At 34.5% G+C, this 19,406-nt stretch overlaps 2 protein-coding genes across 2 annotated transcripts; one reads left to right on the top strand and one right to left on the bottom strand.

Annotated features, from left to right (window-relative positions):
* Window positions 1-3,234: 3,234 nt before the first annotated feature.
* LOC145604964 (uncharacterized) lies at window positions 3,235-10,017 on the bottom strand. Its single transcript, XM_081660958.1, has 6 exons — window positions 7,650-10,017; window positions 7,385-7,471; window positions 7,178-7,279; window positions 4,806-4,995; window positions 4,084-4,250; window positions 3,235-3,504 (listed from the first exon to the last, which is right to left on the bottom strand). Exon 1 carries the CDS (start codon window positions 9,908-9,910, stop codon window positions 7,745-7,747), a length of 2,166 nt encoding a protein of 721 aa, XP_081517084.1. The 5' UTR covers window positions 9,911-10,017; the 3' UTR covers window positions 3,235-3,504; window positions 4,084-4,250; window positions 4,806-4,995; window positions 7,178-7,279; window positions 7,385-7,471; window positions 7,650-7,744.
* A 1,665-nt stretch (window positions 10,018-11,682) lies between these two features.
* Window positions 11,683-17,554, top strand: LOC145605144 (signal peptide peptidase 1-like). Its single transcript, XM_081661171.1, has 12 exons — window positions 11,683-11,914; window positions 12,006-12,146; window positions 12,915-13,030; window positions 13,152-13,303; window positions 13,421-13,506; window positions 14,169-14,296; window positions 14,415-14,465; window positions 15,343-15,429; window positions 15,524-15,593; window positions 16,344-16,480; window positions 16,633-16,710; window positions 17,278-17,554. Exons 2-12 carry the CDS (start codon window positions 12,107-12,109, stop codon window positions 17,362-17,364), a joined length of 1,032 nt encoding a protein of 343 aa, XP_081517297.1. The 5' UTR covers window positions 11,683-11,914; window positions 12,006-12,106; the 3' UTR covers window positions 17,365-17,554.
* Window positions 17,555-19,406: the final 1,852 nt, after the last annotated feature.

The following is a 19,406-nucleotide window of genomic DNA, read 5'->3' as shown; positions in this document are numbered from 1 at the left end:
TTAATATTATTTGTTCGTTTAAGCAAAGAATGGATGATTTTTCCAATTCAACTAATTGTCTAGAGTTTGAATTGAATCTCGTGAATAACAAAGAACTTTTACCTTATTTGTATACCAGCGCGACTCAAATCTAGATCATTTTAATTATAAATACTTAGTGCTTTCAATATCAAGTTGTATTCTTTACATGTTCCTTTGATTTATAACTCCATTGTCACGTGAAATAAGATTAATTAGGTTCTTAAAAGTACATTGAATACAGTATTTGACTTATAGGTTACACAGTCTAGTTGAGGTGCCATTACAAGCTAGTGTCCAAAATTTTTAAAAAGGTCAGCGATTCTAAGCTAGTTTCATCAAGGAGTCAATAATACCAATAATTTTGGAAGATCTTGACCCTCACTCCTCTAAATAAGAGCCACTAAGTGTCACGTTTCAATCATTATTATTCATCGGTATCTTATACATAGTTTCATCCTAGCTAGATGTAATTGTGTAGGGAAGTATGTCATCCTTAACCTTTATTTTTTTTTCTAGCTAGATGTAATTGTGTAGGGAAGTATGTCATCCTTAACCTTTATTTTTTTTTCTAGCTAGATGTAATTGTGTAGGGAAGTATGTCATCCTTAACCTTTATTTTTTTTTTTAACAAGAATTACGAAACATAATAGTATTTTTAAAAAGCCCGTATAAACTGCTAAGTTGATAGTGAGTTTGTGAAAACTTATATTGATGGATCGATTGTTTTTTTATTAAGAAGTGTGTTGTCGTAACAAATTGGTTTTTTAATATATGTTAACGCTATAGTGATATAGAGTGGCACAATTGAAATTGTGAATGAAGAAGTTTTATGTGATTGTTCTTCTTATGACATGATTCAGTTCGTATGCAATATATACTAAGGTCATTATTGATGGCATGTAAAAAAAAAAAAAAAAAAAAAAAAAAACTTTATAGTTCTAATGATTTTCTTTTACATCCAGTCAATTATGACTAGCGCCTCTTGCTAGTAATAAATATTATGAGAATTTTATATAAATTGTTTTTTACAAAAAAAGTGTTCCTCATCCAAATGGTAATTCGTGAAAAAATAGACTACCAAGTATTACCAAAATAGTTAGTTGAATACTCTACCAATCATGTTCCATAATTTCATATGATCAGTTGATGTTGATGACTTAATGCAAAAACTTACATGTAATTAGTTTACTTACCCACCACCCCATATACTGAGAGTTGACCATAATCATCACAAGCCCACTACTTCATTCACCCCACTTACAAAAAATTGATTGTCAAACAACAACCTAAAAATCATGGACAATTTTTTAAATAATTAGTTTGCATGTTCAATTATGTAAAACATATTTCCTAATTTTGAATATAGTATCTTAAACTTGCAAAAGAACACGTATTTTGCGTATATTTTCTATCATGACTTGATATATTTGGAAGAAAAAAATCCGAGTTTGATTGATTTCACCAATCCCTAAGACTTATCACGACGCTCTTAAATTAGAAAAACAATGATCAAAAGTAACAAAAAATAAACCACAGGCAATTTGACTGCATCCCTTAGTAGACTAAAGCACAAGTAGCCCACTATATATGTAGATGCACAAGAAGCTTGGGAAAGTGATGAAGCCTTTATTCATGCGCCTCCTCTTTGCCATTATTAATGGTCGGGCCAAAATGTGTTACAAATCGAATTGAATTGGTGAAACTTAAATATATAAACAAATGTGTTTTTTTTTTTTTTTTTTTTTTTTTTTTTTTTTTTTTTTTTGACGGGGTAAACAAATGTTAAATAGTATTGATATCATTATGTTTTTTTGGTCAAAACAAAGTCATTTTCAGATTGTATGTTCAATTCAATTAATTCATTCACATGCACAACCCTCCCCTTCTTCTCATCATGATTATCTGCAAAATTAGGTGCTTCATTGCAGGCCGTTATCGATTCGACCATCACACATTGGAGTATTGGACCGTTACTATGATCCAAATCCGCTCTCAAATATTATCTTAGTTTCGTCGGTATGAAAAATAACCCTATTGAATCGACATCTTTCACAAGTCAATTAATCCATTTTTGCAGGTTAAAGTGAACTTTGATTTTATGGTCTAAACCTTACTAGCTAGGTTAGTTTGAAATTATTTTACATATACTACTCGTAGTTTATATTATTAGACTATTAATGAGATGTTTAATTTCAAACATATCGGGTGTTGATTAATGCAAAGCATAATACAGGAATTATTATTCTTTCAATACCCCATATAATTTGTTGCCCATTTGTTTATTCTTTCAAAATCTATAACAAACAACTCACATTTATTCCACGCGTTATGAAAAATTTATGTTCTTAAATAATTTTGCTTGCAAAAAATCCACATCAACAACTACTACAACAATATTCTAGCATAAAATACAATAAAATAAAATTAAAAAGTCATACATTTTTTTTTCTCCTTTCATGCGACTTGCAAGTGATGTAATGAAAGTACGTATATAAAAAAGAAAGTGTTAGCTTAGTGGGTGAGCATACCGTATGCATACCACCTACTTTGAGTATAATCCAAACCTATAAAGCCATTTCTAACATTATCATCATTATAATATCATCATGATGTCTAATGAGTACAAATATACTATTTAAATTAAATTAATTTAATTCCGTATTGCTATAAGAATAAGTAAACACTCGTAAATATCATAGAGTAATAAACAAAACAATTATAAATTATAAACGTATTTATAGTACGTTTGTACTGTATTAATATTATATAAACGTACTAAAATTGTACGTTTGTGATATTATTATATAAAATTATTAATTGTGTGCGCAACAAAAACACAATTATTAGAGTCAAATTTTCACATAACGGTTAGGAGAATCCATCAAACAACACCCTCAACCTCACTCAATTGACCTGTTATTCGTAAATGTTCAATTAACGAAGTTGTTTAACAAAGATTTAGAGATTTAAGACACGCCAAAAATGAGGTATAAATTAATTTTATATGAAGAAAATAAAAGGGAAAGATTCTATAAAGTTTATTGGCGGATAGCATTGGCAACTTAGTATGAATGTGTTATAGAATGAATAGATAGCATATAGATTCACATCATCCTACTCGGTTTAGATACAATAGAATAATACTTATAGTCACATGCACTATTTTACGATGTTCGGAAATGTCCTAATATAGTAGGAAACTAAAGGAGCAATCCAATATATTATGTCGAGTCTTTTAATTAATTTCAGACGAAAGGAGTATAAAGTACGAGTACAAAACTATTTAGTAGCAAAAGATCCTGAAAATTCTTCCTTGGGCAATTCCATTGCATTCATACTTAAGAGAATGAATGTTAAATATGTGGACAAATATTAAGAAAGCAATCTTAGCCAGCATAATTATGTTTGTCACCTTCATGATTCCACAAATGAAGGAAAAGGACAACCCGACGCGAGGTCTCGAGTATCAAAAGCATCATCCGCCTGCAGGATGCAATACAAATTAAAGGGGTCAAGAGTCAAGACTACAGTAGAGTGATTCCAGATTTCACAAGAAGTTATAAATCTAAATCTAGAGCAAAATTAGTAACATAGTCTGTGTTTCTTCCTGAAGTATCTAACACTGAATCAGTGTTTATGCATAATTTGTTTAACCAATTTCCAACTAACTTCACAATAAATTGAAAATCGGCGGTCAAAATTATGAAAAATGAAACAGCTTTATGATTAGTTTGATGACATGATATGGAAAATAAAGGAGCAGATTATAAGCAGCTCATGAGTCATGACCTAATCAAAGTCGCATCAGCATATTTGTTTAGTAGGATAAATACAAGACTTTTGTTCAGATGAACGGGCAAACGACAACCAAATGCATGTTGAGAATGTATAGGATGAAGCATCATAGTCACGATTAGTCAGTAACTAAGATTAGAGTTTGTATTACATCAACGTGAATAATCAAAGAATGAATAGGTCCAAAATCTGCTGAAAATTTAGACCAAGGCCAAAAGAAACAACCTACTTGGCTATAAATATAATTGATACTTATAAAGTACTCACCATTTGGAAAACAATGGAGTAAACTTCTCAACTAGCTTTGCAATGCACGTAAATGACTTGGAAATGCTATACGTTAGCTGACGCTTGTGAATTGGATGGAAGGTAGAGTCTTGAATAGAAATTTTACAAAAATAATTACAAGCCACACGATTTCCATTATTAACCCCCTGAAATTTGAAAAAAAAATGGACAGTCAATAAGATTTATAAGATCCAAAGCCTACGAAAAAGACTAGATTTTCCAATTAGCAGTAAAAACAGACCAAATAGCTATGGATCAGCTGGTATACGTGCTACCAGGCATGCACACCCTCGTTGACCCAATATGTTAATACCTGGCATTGGGGGATACCAGGATAGTATTTGCCATCTATATTCTATACTGGCCAGCAATACTGCAGTGGAATTTAACGTATAATAGAATACTAGGACAATTAATTTGATCAAAGCATTAGCAAGGGATGATATTCATCAGCTACAAAAAGCATATCAACTAAAGGGATACTTGGGCAATTAAGTATCATGCAGCAACCAATAACCAACATTTCTAATAAATAATAGCATATTACTTGTCTAATATGCCTCCAGAGTACACAGAGAGGGAGATAAAGAGACGAGGGGGAGGGGAGAAAAGGCTGACTAATAAGTCAAAATTATGTGTGTAAGAAAGAGCTCAAAACCTCAAATAATTTAATTCAGAGACAGAATAAAGAGAAAACGCACCAGAATGTCTTTCCTTATTCTTTAGCAACAACAGAGAAGCTTTCCTAGCCAATCCAAGAGAGCAAAGCCTAATGTCACAGGACGAGCCAGCTCTTGACACTAAGCATTGTCATATAAAGGACATGGTCTCAAGTCTGCATGACAACCTAGAACATATTCCTTTATCCTTAAGCAAAAACAGCAAAGCTCTCTGAGCCAATCCAAAGAAGTTAAGCTAGATGAGAATGTTGTCATAAAGGGGCACCAGATAAAGACTTACAACAAAGATTTAATAGCACACACATGATTCAAACTGCCTCTTTAAGATTAGAAAATAAACAGGAGCTCTACCAATTAACTGATCCTCACTTCCCTATCATTGAGCTTAGCCTACTACAGCATAACCCCCATGTACTTCCACAATTTTTCTCAGCAATTGACCTTTCAGCTTCATGCAAAATCACTTTTGATCAGAATTTATTAACAAGGCCTAAACGCTCGTGACAAGCCAGTTTGTTGGTCCAGAATAGATGTCCCTTACTTTTTCCAAGAAGAATTTGGAGGAAGTAAGACCCAAGTAAACACCCTTTAGAAAGGTCTGTTTGCAAACTAATCATAAATATCAAGGAATCACATTGATAATGCAAAAGATCAAGACAAAATTCATATGCACAATTACAATTTAGAGAAATAAAACCCAACTAATTTCATTTTAGCTTAATACAAAATGGGAAAATTCTCAATGCTAACACTAAATATACTAGACTTCTACAACATTCTATAAAATAACCCTAAACTTTGAAAAAAAATAAAATTGCTGAGTTAAAAAAAATCATCTTCTTAATAAAAATCTTTGTTTGTCAACAACAGTATTTTAAGAGTTAATAAAAAGAGGAAGAAAAAGAGGTGAAATCAAAACTAATCATATCAACAAGTAGTTCATTACAACATTTTGTTCTCAAAAAAGGGACTCCCAAGGACAAGGCATACTTGGTTTTGGGCATTAATTACGATTCCCAAGGCCATTAAGGCATGATGATTTAGTAGGTGTCCGGACCGGTGTCGGAAATTCACGAAACACTACGGGATGCATCACGGGGTCATATAATATTGTTTTGACCCATGTATAACCATTATTCGGCTACGTAAAGGCCCCGTGGAAGCTTATAGCCAATACAAGATGCGTGTACGAAAATGGTTAAATTGGATGCTTAAAGGCAAATTAAATGGTTCCACCCACCCAAATGGACTCCCGGAGGGTATTAGGGTCCATGGTAATCATCTAGGCAATTTTTTTTTCCGGCCCAAAAAAAGTCAAAAATTGTCAAAGTTGAAGGCTATATTCACGTTTTTTTTTATCAATTTTGGAGGTTTCGGGACCCGATATCGAAAAGTCTTGAGATGCTAGGAGATACATCTCGGGGTCATATAATGACGTTTGAAACCATATATGACCATTATTTGTTGTCATAAATGTCCGTGGTGTAGCTTGATTTTATGAAATCAGTGCAAGTTGTAATCGGGTAAATTGACTGTTTAAAGGTACATTGGATGGTTTTACCCACCCAATTGGGCTCCCGGAGGATAAAAAGGGACCATGGTAAACATTTCGGCAATTTTTATTTCCGGGCGAAAAAAGGTCAAAAAATTCCAAAATTGAAGGCTATTATCCACGCTTTTTGAGGAATTTTGGAGGTTACGGGGCCCGGTGGCGAAAAGTCTTGAGACCCTGGGGATACATCTCGGAGTCATATAATGCCATTTAGAACCAAATATGACCATTATATGTTGTTATAACTGTCCGTGGTAGGCTTGAATTCAGGAAATCGGTGCAAGTTACGAACGGGTAAATTGACCGTTTAAAGGCATATTGGATGGTTGCACCCACCCGAATAGACTCCCGGGTTGTATTAGGATCCATGGTAACCATCTCGGCAATTTCTATTTCCCATTTTGTATTAAGCTAAAATAAAACCCAACTAATTTCATTTTAGCTTAATACAAAATGGGAAAATTCTCCATGCTAACACTAAATATACTAGACTTCTACAACATTCTATAAAATAACCCTAACCTTTGAAAAAAAAATAAAATTGTTGAGTTAATAAAATTCATCTTCTTAATAAAAAAATCTTTGTTTGTCAACAACAGTTTTAGGTTTTAAGAGTCGATAAAAAGAGGTGAAATCAAAACTAATCATATCAACAAGTAGTTCAAGTACAACTTTTTGTTCTCAAAAAATGGAATCTTCCCATATTTTGGATATTTTTGAATTTAGAAGAAATGCAACAAAGCTACATTAGTACATTGCTCCATGGTTTTTTTCCTTTCTCACTCCTCTCCTTAATATTCATGCCATATCTCTACGTAGGATTTAGTTAAGAAGGAAGTACCATGAATATATAAAAACTGCAGAATACTTCATACTTGCTCACAGTGGCATGAACCTGAGGTTGACCTTCATAGCAAATTAGCAATCAGCCCTTGTGACTTACCTATAGAAACAGTGAAGAAAAAATCGTAGATTGATGGCAAAAACAGTGCATATGTTATAAGTCTATAATGCAAAGTCCCCAAAATATTAGCAGCAAATCATATACCTCTTTTCCAGACTTCATAATTCAGAACAAGAAGCTCCTAGTAGTTTAGCAACCTGGAATTCCCAAGTGCAGTTTCACAAATTGATCCTGGAAACAAGCAAACACAATCGGTGTGTAAGTTCACCACGATGCATGAGTGAAAAATACAGAAACATTAAGATATGGAAGACAACTGATCCAAAAAATGGAGTGTTGTAACTTGCACTCAAAGCAGGAACAATATTGCAGGCAAAAAAAAAAAAAAAAAAAGATATGATAAAGCTACCTTATAAAAGTATTATCAGGTTACATTTGTGTTCTATACAACCAAACCAGAGAGGTGATGATCTGTCCAACTTTTTCAACTCCCTGACAGGTGCATCAGAATTTATCATCTGGCACAAAGCCCCTTCGAAGCATTTCATCATGGAACCTGAAGGCCTCTTTCAGGTTATCCTGACTAACATAACCATTAATCAACGTTGTAAAAGTAGATCTGTCTGGATTTACATTTCTTTCTATCATCTTTTTGTATATCAAGTTTGCCTCTTCCATTTTAGATTGTCTACAAAAACCATCTAATATCACATTATATGATATGACATCAGGCAATATCCCCTGATCCTCCATTTTATTAAGCAAGACAAAAGCTCTGTCCATCATCTCTTCTTTGATATATCCTTGTATAAGAGTGTTGTAAGTAAAACTATCAGGAAGAATGCCCTTAGCTGTCATCTTGGTCAGGAACTTCTCTGCCTCAGCTACATCTCCAGATATGCAATAGCCTTTAATGATGGTATTACAAGTCACAATAGTTGGCTCAATACCTTTTTTAACCATCTCATCCCAAAGCTTAAATGCCATATTAAGATGCCCCACACTACAAAATCCATTAATGAAAATACTGTAGGAAATGTGATTAGGGTAGATTCCTCGATTAACCATATCAGCCCATGTTTCATTAGCTTTTTCCATGAAACCCTGCTTACAAAAACCATCCATCAAAGTGTTATACGTTACAATATCTGGTCTAAGGTTCCTCTGAATCATAGTTTCAAACAATAACACTGCTTTGTCCATGTCCCTAGCCTTACAATAACCATGAATAAGTGTTGAATAAGTATAAAAATCAGGGGATATGCCCCTTTGCAACATCTCATCAAATAATTGATCAGCCTCACCTAGCATATCTTCTTTACACAAGCCATTAAGAATAATGTTGTACGTCACCACATCCATAAGACAACCACTTTCAAGCATCTCACTGCGCATCCTTAATGCCTCGGACATAACACCCGCTTTACAAAACCCACCAATAAGAATGGTATATAAAACACTGTCTGGAGCCAGCCCCTTGGCCTTCATCTCTTTAAAATAAATCAAGGCTTGATCAAGTTGCCCTTTTTTCGAAAACAAACTAATAAGTGATGTATAACTAATTACGTCAGGAACCACACCATGGTGTATCATTTCATCAAATAATTGTTCCCCATCCACAACATTATCTTTCTTGCTACACTCAATCAACAACGCATTGTAACTATTAGTATCAGGACACAAACCCGTTTGCCTCATATCACTCAACATCTGCCTAGCCCTACTATACTCTTTCATAGTACATAAACCTTTCAATATTGCATTATAGGTAATCACACCAGCTCTCAACCCCTTACTTGACATCGAATTCATCATTTCAATTGCCTTTTCGACATTCCCAACCCTACAATAAGCATTAATTAACGTATTATAAGTTACATTATCAGGAAACACCCCATTTGATTCCATTTCTAACAAATAGGAATTCACATTTCCCATCTTACCATCCTTACACAAAGCATTGACCATTATATTCAATGTATAAACATTCAACTGAGCTCCATATTTAACAACTTCTCGGTATATCTCCCACGCTAAATCAACCCACCCAACCTTCACTAACCCACCAAGAAGACTATTACAAGCATTAATCGACACGAAAACCCCTCGACTAATCAACAATTTGAACACCTCAGCAGCCTCCCTCAACCTCTTGGCTTGCACAAAAGTCCTAACCAACAAATCAAAAACACCCGAATCCGAACCGCATTGATCATAACTCCCCATCAAAGAATCAACAATTTCTACCCTCGAAACCCCACTTTTTCTAACCATTCTAAGAATCAAAGCTTGAGCATCTGATGCCCTCCTACCCCTAACCAACATATGAACCATAACACACAAAGAAAGCGTGGAATGTCGAAAATTAGGGCAATTAAACAAGAAAGAATCAATAAACTTCAAACCCAGATGCAGATTTTCACGACATTGATACAGAATTTGAGCAATATCAAAAGGGGTTAATGTGCGATAGTTATGAAAGTAAGTGGACTTACCAAGCTTCAAATTCAACAGGATTTTGTCGACCGTTAGAGAAGATGGTACTGAATTTGGTGAAATGGGTTGCTGGGAAATTGGGGATGAATTTGAGGAGAGAGATTTGTGAAATCGAAGAGATGTTTGGTGAAAGATTAGGCGTTGAGCCGCCAAGCTGCCTGTGAAGCGCGGCATAGAAGGAAATTTGGAGAGGTTATGGAGGAGTGAATGATATTTCCCAGAAAACAAAAAACATCAGTAGGACTGTAGGAGTAATCTAAACGTGTTGAAACTATTAGTTCGGTTCCGTCTAGTCGGGTCGAGTGTAGTTTACTAAGTTCAGTCGAAGTTTGAATCCTGTGACTTTTGAGTTAAGTTAGTCAGTTTGGGTTTGGACGCTTCTGGTTATTACATGAAAATGATTGCTAGTATGTAGTACTCGTAGTTTACATGGAATTCATGACTACTCGTAGAAACTTAAGGTTGTATGTTTGAATTTTGTATAGACAGCTTGCGCGATTTTTTTATGGTATTTGGATTACTTTTTAATACGAAGTAATTAAGAGATGAGTAGGTCCCACTTGAAATGTCGAACGTTTATCTCACTATTTATTCTTAAGCGGCGGGGGGGCGGGGGGGGAATCAACTGCTTCGGTCAAATTTCGTCAATATGGATAAACAAATCATAGTATATGTTCACCTATGTTAGAAAATGAAGAATTCATTCAATGCAATAAAATGGCAAATGGAAATTAATACTTCGACCTTATTCACTTTATCATAATTAAATACTCCATCTATCCCAATAATTTTGCCCTATTACTAAATTTTGGGTCAAATTTTGAATTTTTTTTACTATAAATTTTTCATTAATCTATATTAGATGATGCATTCATGTGGGATTTTATTTGAATTTGTCTCATTGTATGTTTTATTAATATTAATTTAATATTTCTTTTATGCGTGTGGAAATTGAGATATTGTGTCTTGAAGATCATGAATAGTAGATTTAGGAAAAATAAAATAAAATAGGGACAAAGGGAGTAATAATAGTAAAAGTAGGTTCAATTTAGTAAAAAAAAATAACTTTAATGAACAAATATAACAAAGAATCCGTTGAATAAGTTTTAATCATTAAATTTAAGGTTAGTAAAACAAATTTAAGTTCATCAAAAAAATAAATAAATTTTGGTAAAAATAAGTTTAGTCCGATAAAAATATTTTCAATTCGGCAAAATTAAGGTGTCTAAGGTCGTGTTTGGTGAAAAGTTGAATACGATGGTGTCAATTGCTTTTTAACGAGATGGTTCTATTAACCAACTAATTCAACTTACTAATTATATAAAAGTGGTTGGTAAACAATTGATTGCTTATAGTTTGTTGAGTTTGCGAAATGATCGATTGTGGGGTTTTGATTAAATTGGAATATAAGTGTAATTTCACTTTAAAATGTTGAATAAGCTAATGAAAAGTGCTTATTAGTGGAAAAAGAGCTTATTTAGTGGAATAAGCTTTTTGAAAAACGAGCTTTTTAAGTGGAATACTCTCTTAATTGTAATGCTTAAGTGTTTTAAAAGTCAACCTTTAACACTTCTAAATTCTAACATCACAATGTCGTTTTGCACTAATTTTCTCTCTTAGAAAACAAATCCAAAAACTAGTAAGATATTTCAAAATCTGACATGGCATTCTTTGATTGGTTTCGCCACTTCATCAACACGTAAATTACTGACGTGGAATAAAGATTTTCCAACTTATTTTACCCGCTACAAAATAATCCATCCTCCTCCCTCACAGACAAAACCTCAAACCAAACATTTCACAGCCAATTAAAAACCGCCACGTCATAATCTCTTCAACTCTTATTCGTCTGTCACCCACTTTAAGTGAAACTACATGTCTTCATCAAATTTATCACCCCAAAACTAACGGTTAAATTACGTAAAATAAAATTTTCCCCCAATTTAGTTAAAAACCCTAATTTAATTTCCAAACTTTATTTTTTAGATTTGATCTCAATTTAGCAATCTGGAAAATTATAAAACTCATCATCTTAATTAGTTCTTCAATTTCCCTAATTTTCTCTCTCCTCTTCCCTCTTTTTTTCTCTCTCTAGTTCTTCGATCCGCGATTTTGATTTGATTTGGGGAAGAGATTGTTTGGGGAAATTAATTATCAGATCTAATTTCTTCTCCAAAGGTGTTTCTTTGTCTGGATTTTTGGTTAAATGTTGGGTAATATTTTTTATATTTGATTTGGTGTTGATTGGTTTCGATTGTTTGATTTGCAGGTGTAATTTTGTAGAATAGGAAGTAATTTTGAATTTGCGGGATTTTGGTCGTTGAATTTGGGAAATTTAAGCTGAATTAAGTGTAGAATTTTGGAGGAGTAATGAAGAACCTTGAACGTTTAGCAAATCTGGCCCTTGCAGGTTTGTGATTTTGTTTCTGTGATTGTTATGATATAATTTGAGTTATTGTTCATGCTTGATTTTTTAAATGTATAATAATTTTAGTATCTTTTTCTTTTATATTTCAATTCAATTAAGTCATGAATATGAAATGGCTTGATTAGTGACATTTGATAAGTTTTTAATTGAAATTGGTATGTTGGATGTCATGCATATGATGTTGATATATGACAATTATAGGATAAAGAAGGATGTATACAGTAGTTGGCACTCTGAATTGATAGTTAAGTGTAAATGAAAACTGGCCTCTGGGTTGTTGAGAATACAATATTGTTCGTGGGGCGGGGGCGTGGACTAGGGTGGGGCGGGGCAGGGAAGGGCAGGGCGGGATAAACTTACTCCAATATGGTTCTACATAAAATTGTTGCTGAAATAGTATGGTATTAGTAGCAGATAGTTATGCCAGGTTGCTGAATGGTTTAGTAGGCTAATTGTGTAGAGCTTATGACTGGAGTTTTTAAGCTTTCCAAAGATTTTTGTAGCTGTCATGGTTATGTTCGAGCAAGTTGGTTTTTAGTTGGTGTTGATATTAGATGTGATTGTGGTAGCATGACGGGGTTAATGCGATTGAAAGGGATGCTCTTGAGATTTGAGTTCATATTATTTTGTAATTAGTATCTAGTTACTCTTTTGCAATTCCTTGATGCTCTGATTTGTGTTTTTACCCCCTTTTTTTTTACTAGAGAAAATAGAAAATTGTATGATTTGATGGGTTTGCTGGTCTTTCAGGCTTATCTTTGGCACCACTTGTTGTGAAGGTGAATCCAAATGTAAACGTGGTATTAACAGCTTGTCTTGCTGTATTTGTTGGCTGTTACCGGTCAGTCAAGGACACACCACCAACTGTAAGTACTGAATTATATGCAATGCTGCTATACAATGAATATTTTCTACATGCAGATGGTGGAGGCGGCTTTTACCTTTATAAGTTGCTTATTTGTTTATATGATTGTCTGTCTAATGCAGGAGACTATGTCCAATGAACATGCTATGAGATTTCCATTGGTTGGGAGTGCCATGCTGTTATCTCTGTTTTTACTTTTCAAATTCTTTTCAAAGGACTTGGTCAATGCCGTGCTAACTTGCTATTTCTTTCTTCTTGGAATATTAGCTTTTTCGTAAGTATTCACCATATGGTGCACCCTATTGCTATAATATTTTCCGAATGTATTGTCGATGGTTCTCTCTTAGTTTAAACTTATTTTTGTTCTGTTATGTGCTGTCGTCCTTTACAGTGCAACATTGTTACCTGCAATAAAGCGTTTCCTTCCAAAGCACTGGAATGAAAATGTTATTGTCTGGCGCTTTCCTTACTTCCACTGTATGTTACTTGCCCTTTAGTCCTTTTGAAGCTTTTGACATTATCATTATTATTTCTTTGGTTTGCTTCTGGTTTTTAATTATTGTTTTGTGATTGTTTCTTTAATCTGCCACTGTGGTATTATGGGTGAGGCTAATAATTTTAAACAAAATTTTTTTCTGTATCTGGGTATTGCTTCAATAATTGTTATGGTTTTGCTTGGAAGGAAAAAAGAACATGATGAACATTTTTTGGTGGGTGCTGGTTTGAGTTATTTTATTTTTCCCTTCCATATAGCTAGGAGTATATATAATCTATTTTATTATTTATATTTCCTACTAATATGTATCTTATATTTGGAAGACCCTCAATAATGTGTCGAATGGCTAAGAATTGTTATGAGTTACTCCAAGGAAATGGGAAAAGTTCTCGCCGTAGTTCATTTATGTTGTAAGATTTCTGTTTCCACTATCTTGGATTTTAACAATACGTCCCCGTTCCTGCACAGCCATTTTGTGTGCTCTTTTTTCAAATGCAAAGTGTTCTCCCTCTGTATGTTTGTGTCCTCACACACTGCTGTATTGCTTGATGAAGTAGATTATTGGTTAACCTTACCTAAAATGAGGTTTTCATGTGTGGTTGGCTGTAGTATTTACCATGATGCTTTTTGTTTGGCCCCACAGCTTTGGAGATTGAGTTCACAAAGTCTCAAGTAGTTGCTGCAATTCCTGGATTCTTCTTTTGTGTCTGGTATGCTGCAAAGAAGCATTGGCTAGCCAACAATATCTTGGGCCTGGCATTCTGCATTCAGGTTTGACTGTTAGGCTCATTAGAGTGTTAACTTAATTGATTTTTCCCACTCAATCCCTTATTCTTAGTTAGCCCTTTCCTTATGTAGATTTTAACTATTTCCCACCCTTAACATTCAGGGAATCGAAATGCTTTCACTTGGCTCTTTCAAGACTGGTGCCATTCTCTTGGTAACTGTTAAATTTTTGGCTTTCTGTACTTGCCTAACATATTACTTTGACCAAGAATATGTTGAGTTTGTATATGCTTAAGTATTGCTTGATTTTCTCTGGGCTTCTCTATATGCTTAGCAGGTGTCAATGAATTTGTGTACTTGTAATTAAAGTCATCCTATACCTTCACTGACTTTGTTAGTTCTTTGTTTTTGAACCCGTCTTTCCAAATTTTTGCCTGCCTTGTACAATATTGTGCATATAAAACATTTTATTGGCTTGTCTTTATAGACATCAATAAATTAAGGTAGCTGATTGCTAGTTATTGGGACTCCTGGCCTATTTTTCAATGATTTACTTGAGACTTGGAAAATTCTTTATGTAACATATAGAAGGTCTGAACATCATGATCATACTACAAAAATCTGATTTCAGTCTTGGATAGGAATGTAGGGAAAGTAATTGACGAGAGAATAACAAGTGCAGCAGGAAGAAATATAACTTAGTGTAGTATTGGAGGCAGCACTTTTGTCTTTTGTTCTTTTAAACATCTTTTGCCTGAACTCCCAAAGATGATTATGATATTAGTAAGTACACCAATATGATAATGACCATGCTGTGCTTCTCATATTGTATGTGCTTTTGTAAATTGCATGTTCTTAATGTTCCCTGAATTCGTTCAAGAGTTTCTTCTTCTCTTTAGATCCTTCAAATTACTCTTTGTAACAAGTTCTACTTTTAATGTTTAAAGAATAGTCTTTGTGTGCATGGTTATCATAGGAGTGGATAGTTTTTGTTGATTTGTGGTTTTTTGAACGTTGGCATCTGTTCTGGCTTTTGTGAATTTCATCCTTTCTTCAGCTTACATTTTTTTATAACTATTGGTAATCTACAGGGAGGACTTTTTCTGTATGATATCTTCTGGGTGTTCTTTACTCCAGTTATGGTTAGTGTAGCCAAGTCCTTTGATGCACCTATCAAGGTAAGTTCTTAGCCAGTGCCTTAATTTGTGTATTGCTTTGAATTACGTGATGTATGCTTGCTCTATTGTTGTTAATGGTTCATTTACTTTGCAGCTTTTGTTTCCCACAGCAGATGCAGCGAGACCATATTCCATGTTGGGACTAGGAGATATTGTTATCCCTGGTGAGAGTAGGAAAATTTATTGTTTAGGTTCTTTTACTGATTTGTAATTATTAATGTTTCCTGTTTCTTGTGAAGTCTGTGTTAGCGACTTAGTCTGCAAAGTATAGGGTTCGATTTTACAATTAATATAGGTGGAATATATGTGGAGTTTGTGTAGCTGTGAAGATTAACTTGTGGGCTGGCATCTTTTAATCTCTGTAGTTTGCTTGAGATCTGACTTTGGCCCAGGACAGCTAGGCACTAATAGAGGGTACTTTAGGTCTGCGTAATCGGTATTTGTGTGGTGTAGTTTATTAGTACCATACAGCCATGGACCCTGCACTTTCTTTTCTCATTCCTTTTTCCAGCTGTCCTTTCTCCTAATCTGACCAATAAACCTTGCTTTCTTATTTATTGCTGTGATGAAGTTTGCATGACTATACTGCTTTCATACGGAGGCTGTTGCTGGGAGACTGATCACTTTATGCTCCCTCGCATTGGTGTTTTGCTGTTAAATGGGTTATCTGACCATATGTGAAGTTTTCCTAGTTTCCTACTACTGGAGACTGGATGTGGAAAGACATTTTTACTGTGAATGCATATTCCTTTGGGGAGGCTTGTTTTTTTTGTTGGGGGGGGGGGGGGTGGTTGTGCTTTTGCGTGGTTTCATGAGTTCCTGCACATTTTTAGAAAGTGACATTTTGTAGTGTAATATGAGCAAAGGCGTTTCCCTATAATTAATGATTTGATTTTGGTTTGTGACTTCTTTAGGCATCTTTGTGGCGCTGGCATTACGATTTGATGTTTCTAGAGGGAAAGAAAGCCAATACTTCAAGAGTGCTTTTGTCGGGTATGCAGCTGGCATGATCCTTACAATTGTTGTGATGAATTGGTTTCAAGCTGCACAGGTGCATCTTTCTTCTTCCTTGCCATCGCAACTGTTTACTTACCTTCCTATTGGTTCCTTGTGGACTTAATTTTCCCAATCTTTCTTGTGTATTATAAAGCAGAATTAGCCAGGTTATATCAACTTTTCTAATAATCTTAATTTTCCTTTCAGCCTGCACTTCTTTACATTGTACCAGCCGTCATTGGATTTTTGGCTGTACATGTGACGTGGAACGGTGATATTAAACCGGTTTGTGACTTCTTCCCTAGCAGTATTAGTTACAGATTAAACAGGCTAGAATGCTGTTAAGAGTGTTGACATTGTGTGTTGTTAATTGTAAGAGGACTTTTCACACTGTCAAACTTGGCCAAATTTAAGGGGAGGGGGGGGGGGGCCTACCACATTCCACAGCATATCGAGATTTTGAATATCTGACTTAGGTACCTTTGGTGAAATGGAGTGTCCGAAAAAAGTAGGTTGCTCATTGTTTTGATGCAAAATGCCAGAAAAAAACAGGGGGGTGGGGGGAAGAAGATATGATTGAAGAAGTGAATTGGCTAAAAAAAGTAAGTTCTTCCTTGGAAAAATGCTTCTTGGGGGCCTTTTAATCGCTCCAAGTTCGCTTCTTTGAATATGAAAGTCGGGGGAATCATTTTCTTGCTCATATGAGAATGCCAGATTTTTGGTATTTAGAGCTTTTTTTTTTCAAACAAGATTTATGACTATTATGAGACTCATGTTTTAATTCTGAGTGCTCAATTTTGTATCTGCTTCACTTCCTGCTTTCTCTGATTTTTCTGCTTCGCGTTTGTGCAGTTGATGGAATTCGACGAGTCAAAGTTGGCTGAGGATACGTCATCTAAAGATCACAGCGACTCTGCATCTAGTAAGAAAGAGGAATAGAAGAGTCTTGACGAAGAAACAGCTAGATTGCAGCTCCTGAATTATGTTTATTTAGGGGGCGGAATTTCTCAAACTCTCGGGGCCTTTTCTAACTTATGCACCTTCACACAGTACCCTTGTAAAAGATTTTGATGGAATTGTGGATAATATCATTATCAGCAGCCCCATAATAGGAAACGGAGCTCTTTTTTCTACTGATTTTGCTGCTTCTTAAATCTAACATATTAATATTATATAGGAAATGTTACTCTGGAAACTTTGAATTGTTTATTTGTAGGGGAAGTTAAACGGAGCTCAGAATGATCTTTGAAGTGTTGAAGTTCTTGAGCCTTTTCCATGTCTGTCTTAAAGTCTCTAAGCATCTCTAATAGAATAATTCCTAAACTATATATATCTGAAGAAAGACTGTAATAACCTTCACTGATTTCAGGTGCACAATAGGCACCAATAGCCCTTGGGCTATATTCTCCGAAAATCCCGGTATCAGCCAAAGAAGCTAGGCCAAAATCTCCAATCTTAGGGTTCGTTTGGCATCATTGTGGTTTTCTGTTTTTTTGGTTTTTTGTTTTTTAAAATCATATGATATATGTCACATAATGATTCAAAAATTAGTCAAACTTATTAAAACCATGATAATTATGAAAACTGACAACAGAAAAGTGGAAACACCTTTTTCTTGTTTCTTGTTTTTGGTTTTTTGTTTTCAAAAAAACTGAAAACTGAAAACAAAAAACAATGTCAAACAAGCCCTTAGCTTTTCCATCCCTGTCAAAAAAAATATTACTTGGAGATAAATCTCCGTGCCTAACCCCCTTGTGATGAATATGATGAAGCCCGGAAACAATATCTCCAAAGATATAGTATGATTTCTTATCCTCCAAACTCCCAGTAATTAGCAAGTCACTTAGAGAGCTGCAAAAAAAGTTAGTAAGTACTACATCAATACATCATACAATCTAATACGAGCAGTATATTTTAAAACAAAACTTGTTAAAAATTTTATTGTCGTATTTGTATCTAAATCCAAAGTTAAGACGGTGTTTTGGTATCCTAAAATGACGTATCGGATATTCGGATTGTAACATATATCACGTGAAACAATTAACAAAACAGACTTGATACATGCCATCATCAACAACATGCAAAACAGACAAAGCTAAGTGCCATCAACCCACACGAATACAACCAAATTCATTTTTCAAAAAATGATTTACCTTGAGCATAGCTCTTGTTGAATGTACAGAATTGGACCAGCTATGCATTTAAGTTCCTCATATGACCCCTTTTCCTCTCCAGCTTCAAAAATTTACCAGCTATCTCCCTCTCAACCCAAGCTGAGTAGTAGCGGACGATATTAGGGTGAGACATTGCAGCCATTGCCTTGACTTCTCTGCATTGATTATATGACAATAAGATATAAAAATCCAATGTAAATTTCCTAATCTTTCATATAAAATCATATCTCAGATCATGCTCGCATAGTTTTGCACTCTAGTCATTCACTCCGCAAGAAAAGAAGGCCTTATAAACTTGAAGCATGATGTCTGAATATGGAAGAAGCCAATAACATAGAATGGAATAAGCAAGTGAATGGCTTGAGCATGCATGAAGTCCAAAGAAAGATACAAGCTGCTATCCTAGGTTGTAGAGATTGGTGTATCCAGTACAAGAAAAAGAGTGGAATCACCTTAAATAATTTTTCCAAGGAAGCTAGAATAATCTCAAAAGTTGTGAAGAGGCATGGGAAGATAAAGAAACAAGGAACAAGTGCTTGAAAGTATGCATATTTACTGGAAACATAGAGCAAAACTCAATATGGGATAGATTGATGCACGAGCTACTTCTTCAAACGTGTAAAAACAAGGAAAGGGATAAATAAAATCAAGGGTATCCAAAATGAGGAAAACAACTAGATTACCCATCAAGACAACATAACTAAAGCCTTTTCCAACAATTATGAAGAATTGTTCAAATCCTAGATTTCTTTCAATCACATGGAGTGTGATTTACACCAAGATCCTGAAGTGGGTGACTGGTTTGAT

This window comes from Chenopodium album, chromosome 22, assembly GCF_948465745.1.
Source record: "Chenopodium album chromosome 22, dcCheAlbu1.1, whole genome shotgun sequence".
Classification (NCBI taxonomy): Eukaryota; Viridiplantae; Streptophyta; class Magnoliopsida; order Caryophyllales; family Amaranthaceae; genus Chenopodium; species Chenopodium album.
This window is presented reverse-complemented; position numbering and strand designations above follow the sequence as displayed.

What these genes read in the sequence shown, in the direction of transcription:
- LOC145604964 (XM_081660958.1), bottom strand. Translation starts at nt 9,910, where the DNA reads ATGCCGCGCTTCACAGGCAGCTTGGCGGCTCAACGCCTAATCTTTCAC.
- LOC145605144 (XM_081661171.1), top strand. Translation starts at nt 12,107, where the DNA reads ATGAAGAACCTTGAACGTTTAGCAAATCTGGCCCTTGCAG. An exon ending in TCAAGGACACACCACCAACT is followed by an intron (nt 13,031 to 13,151) that starts GTAAGTACTGAA and finishes TGTCTAATGCAG; the next exon opens with GAGACTATGTCCAATGAACA. An exon ending in GCGCTTTCCTTACTTCCACT is followed by an intron (nt 13,507 to 14,168) that starts GTATGTTACTTG and finishes TTGGCCCCACAG; the next exon opens with CTTTGGAGATTGAGTTCACA.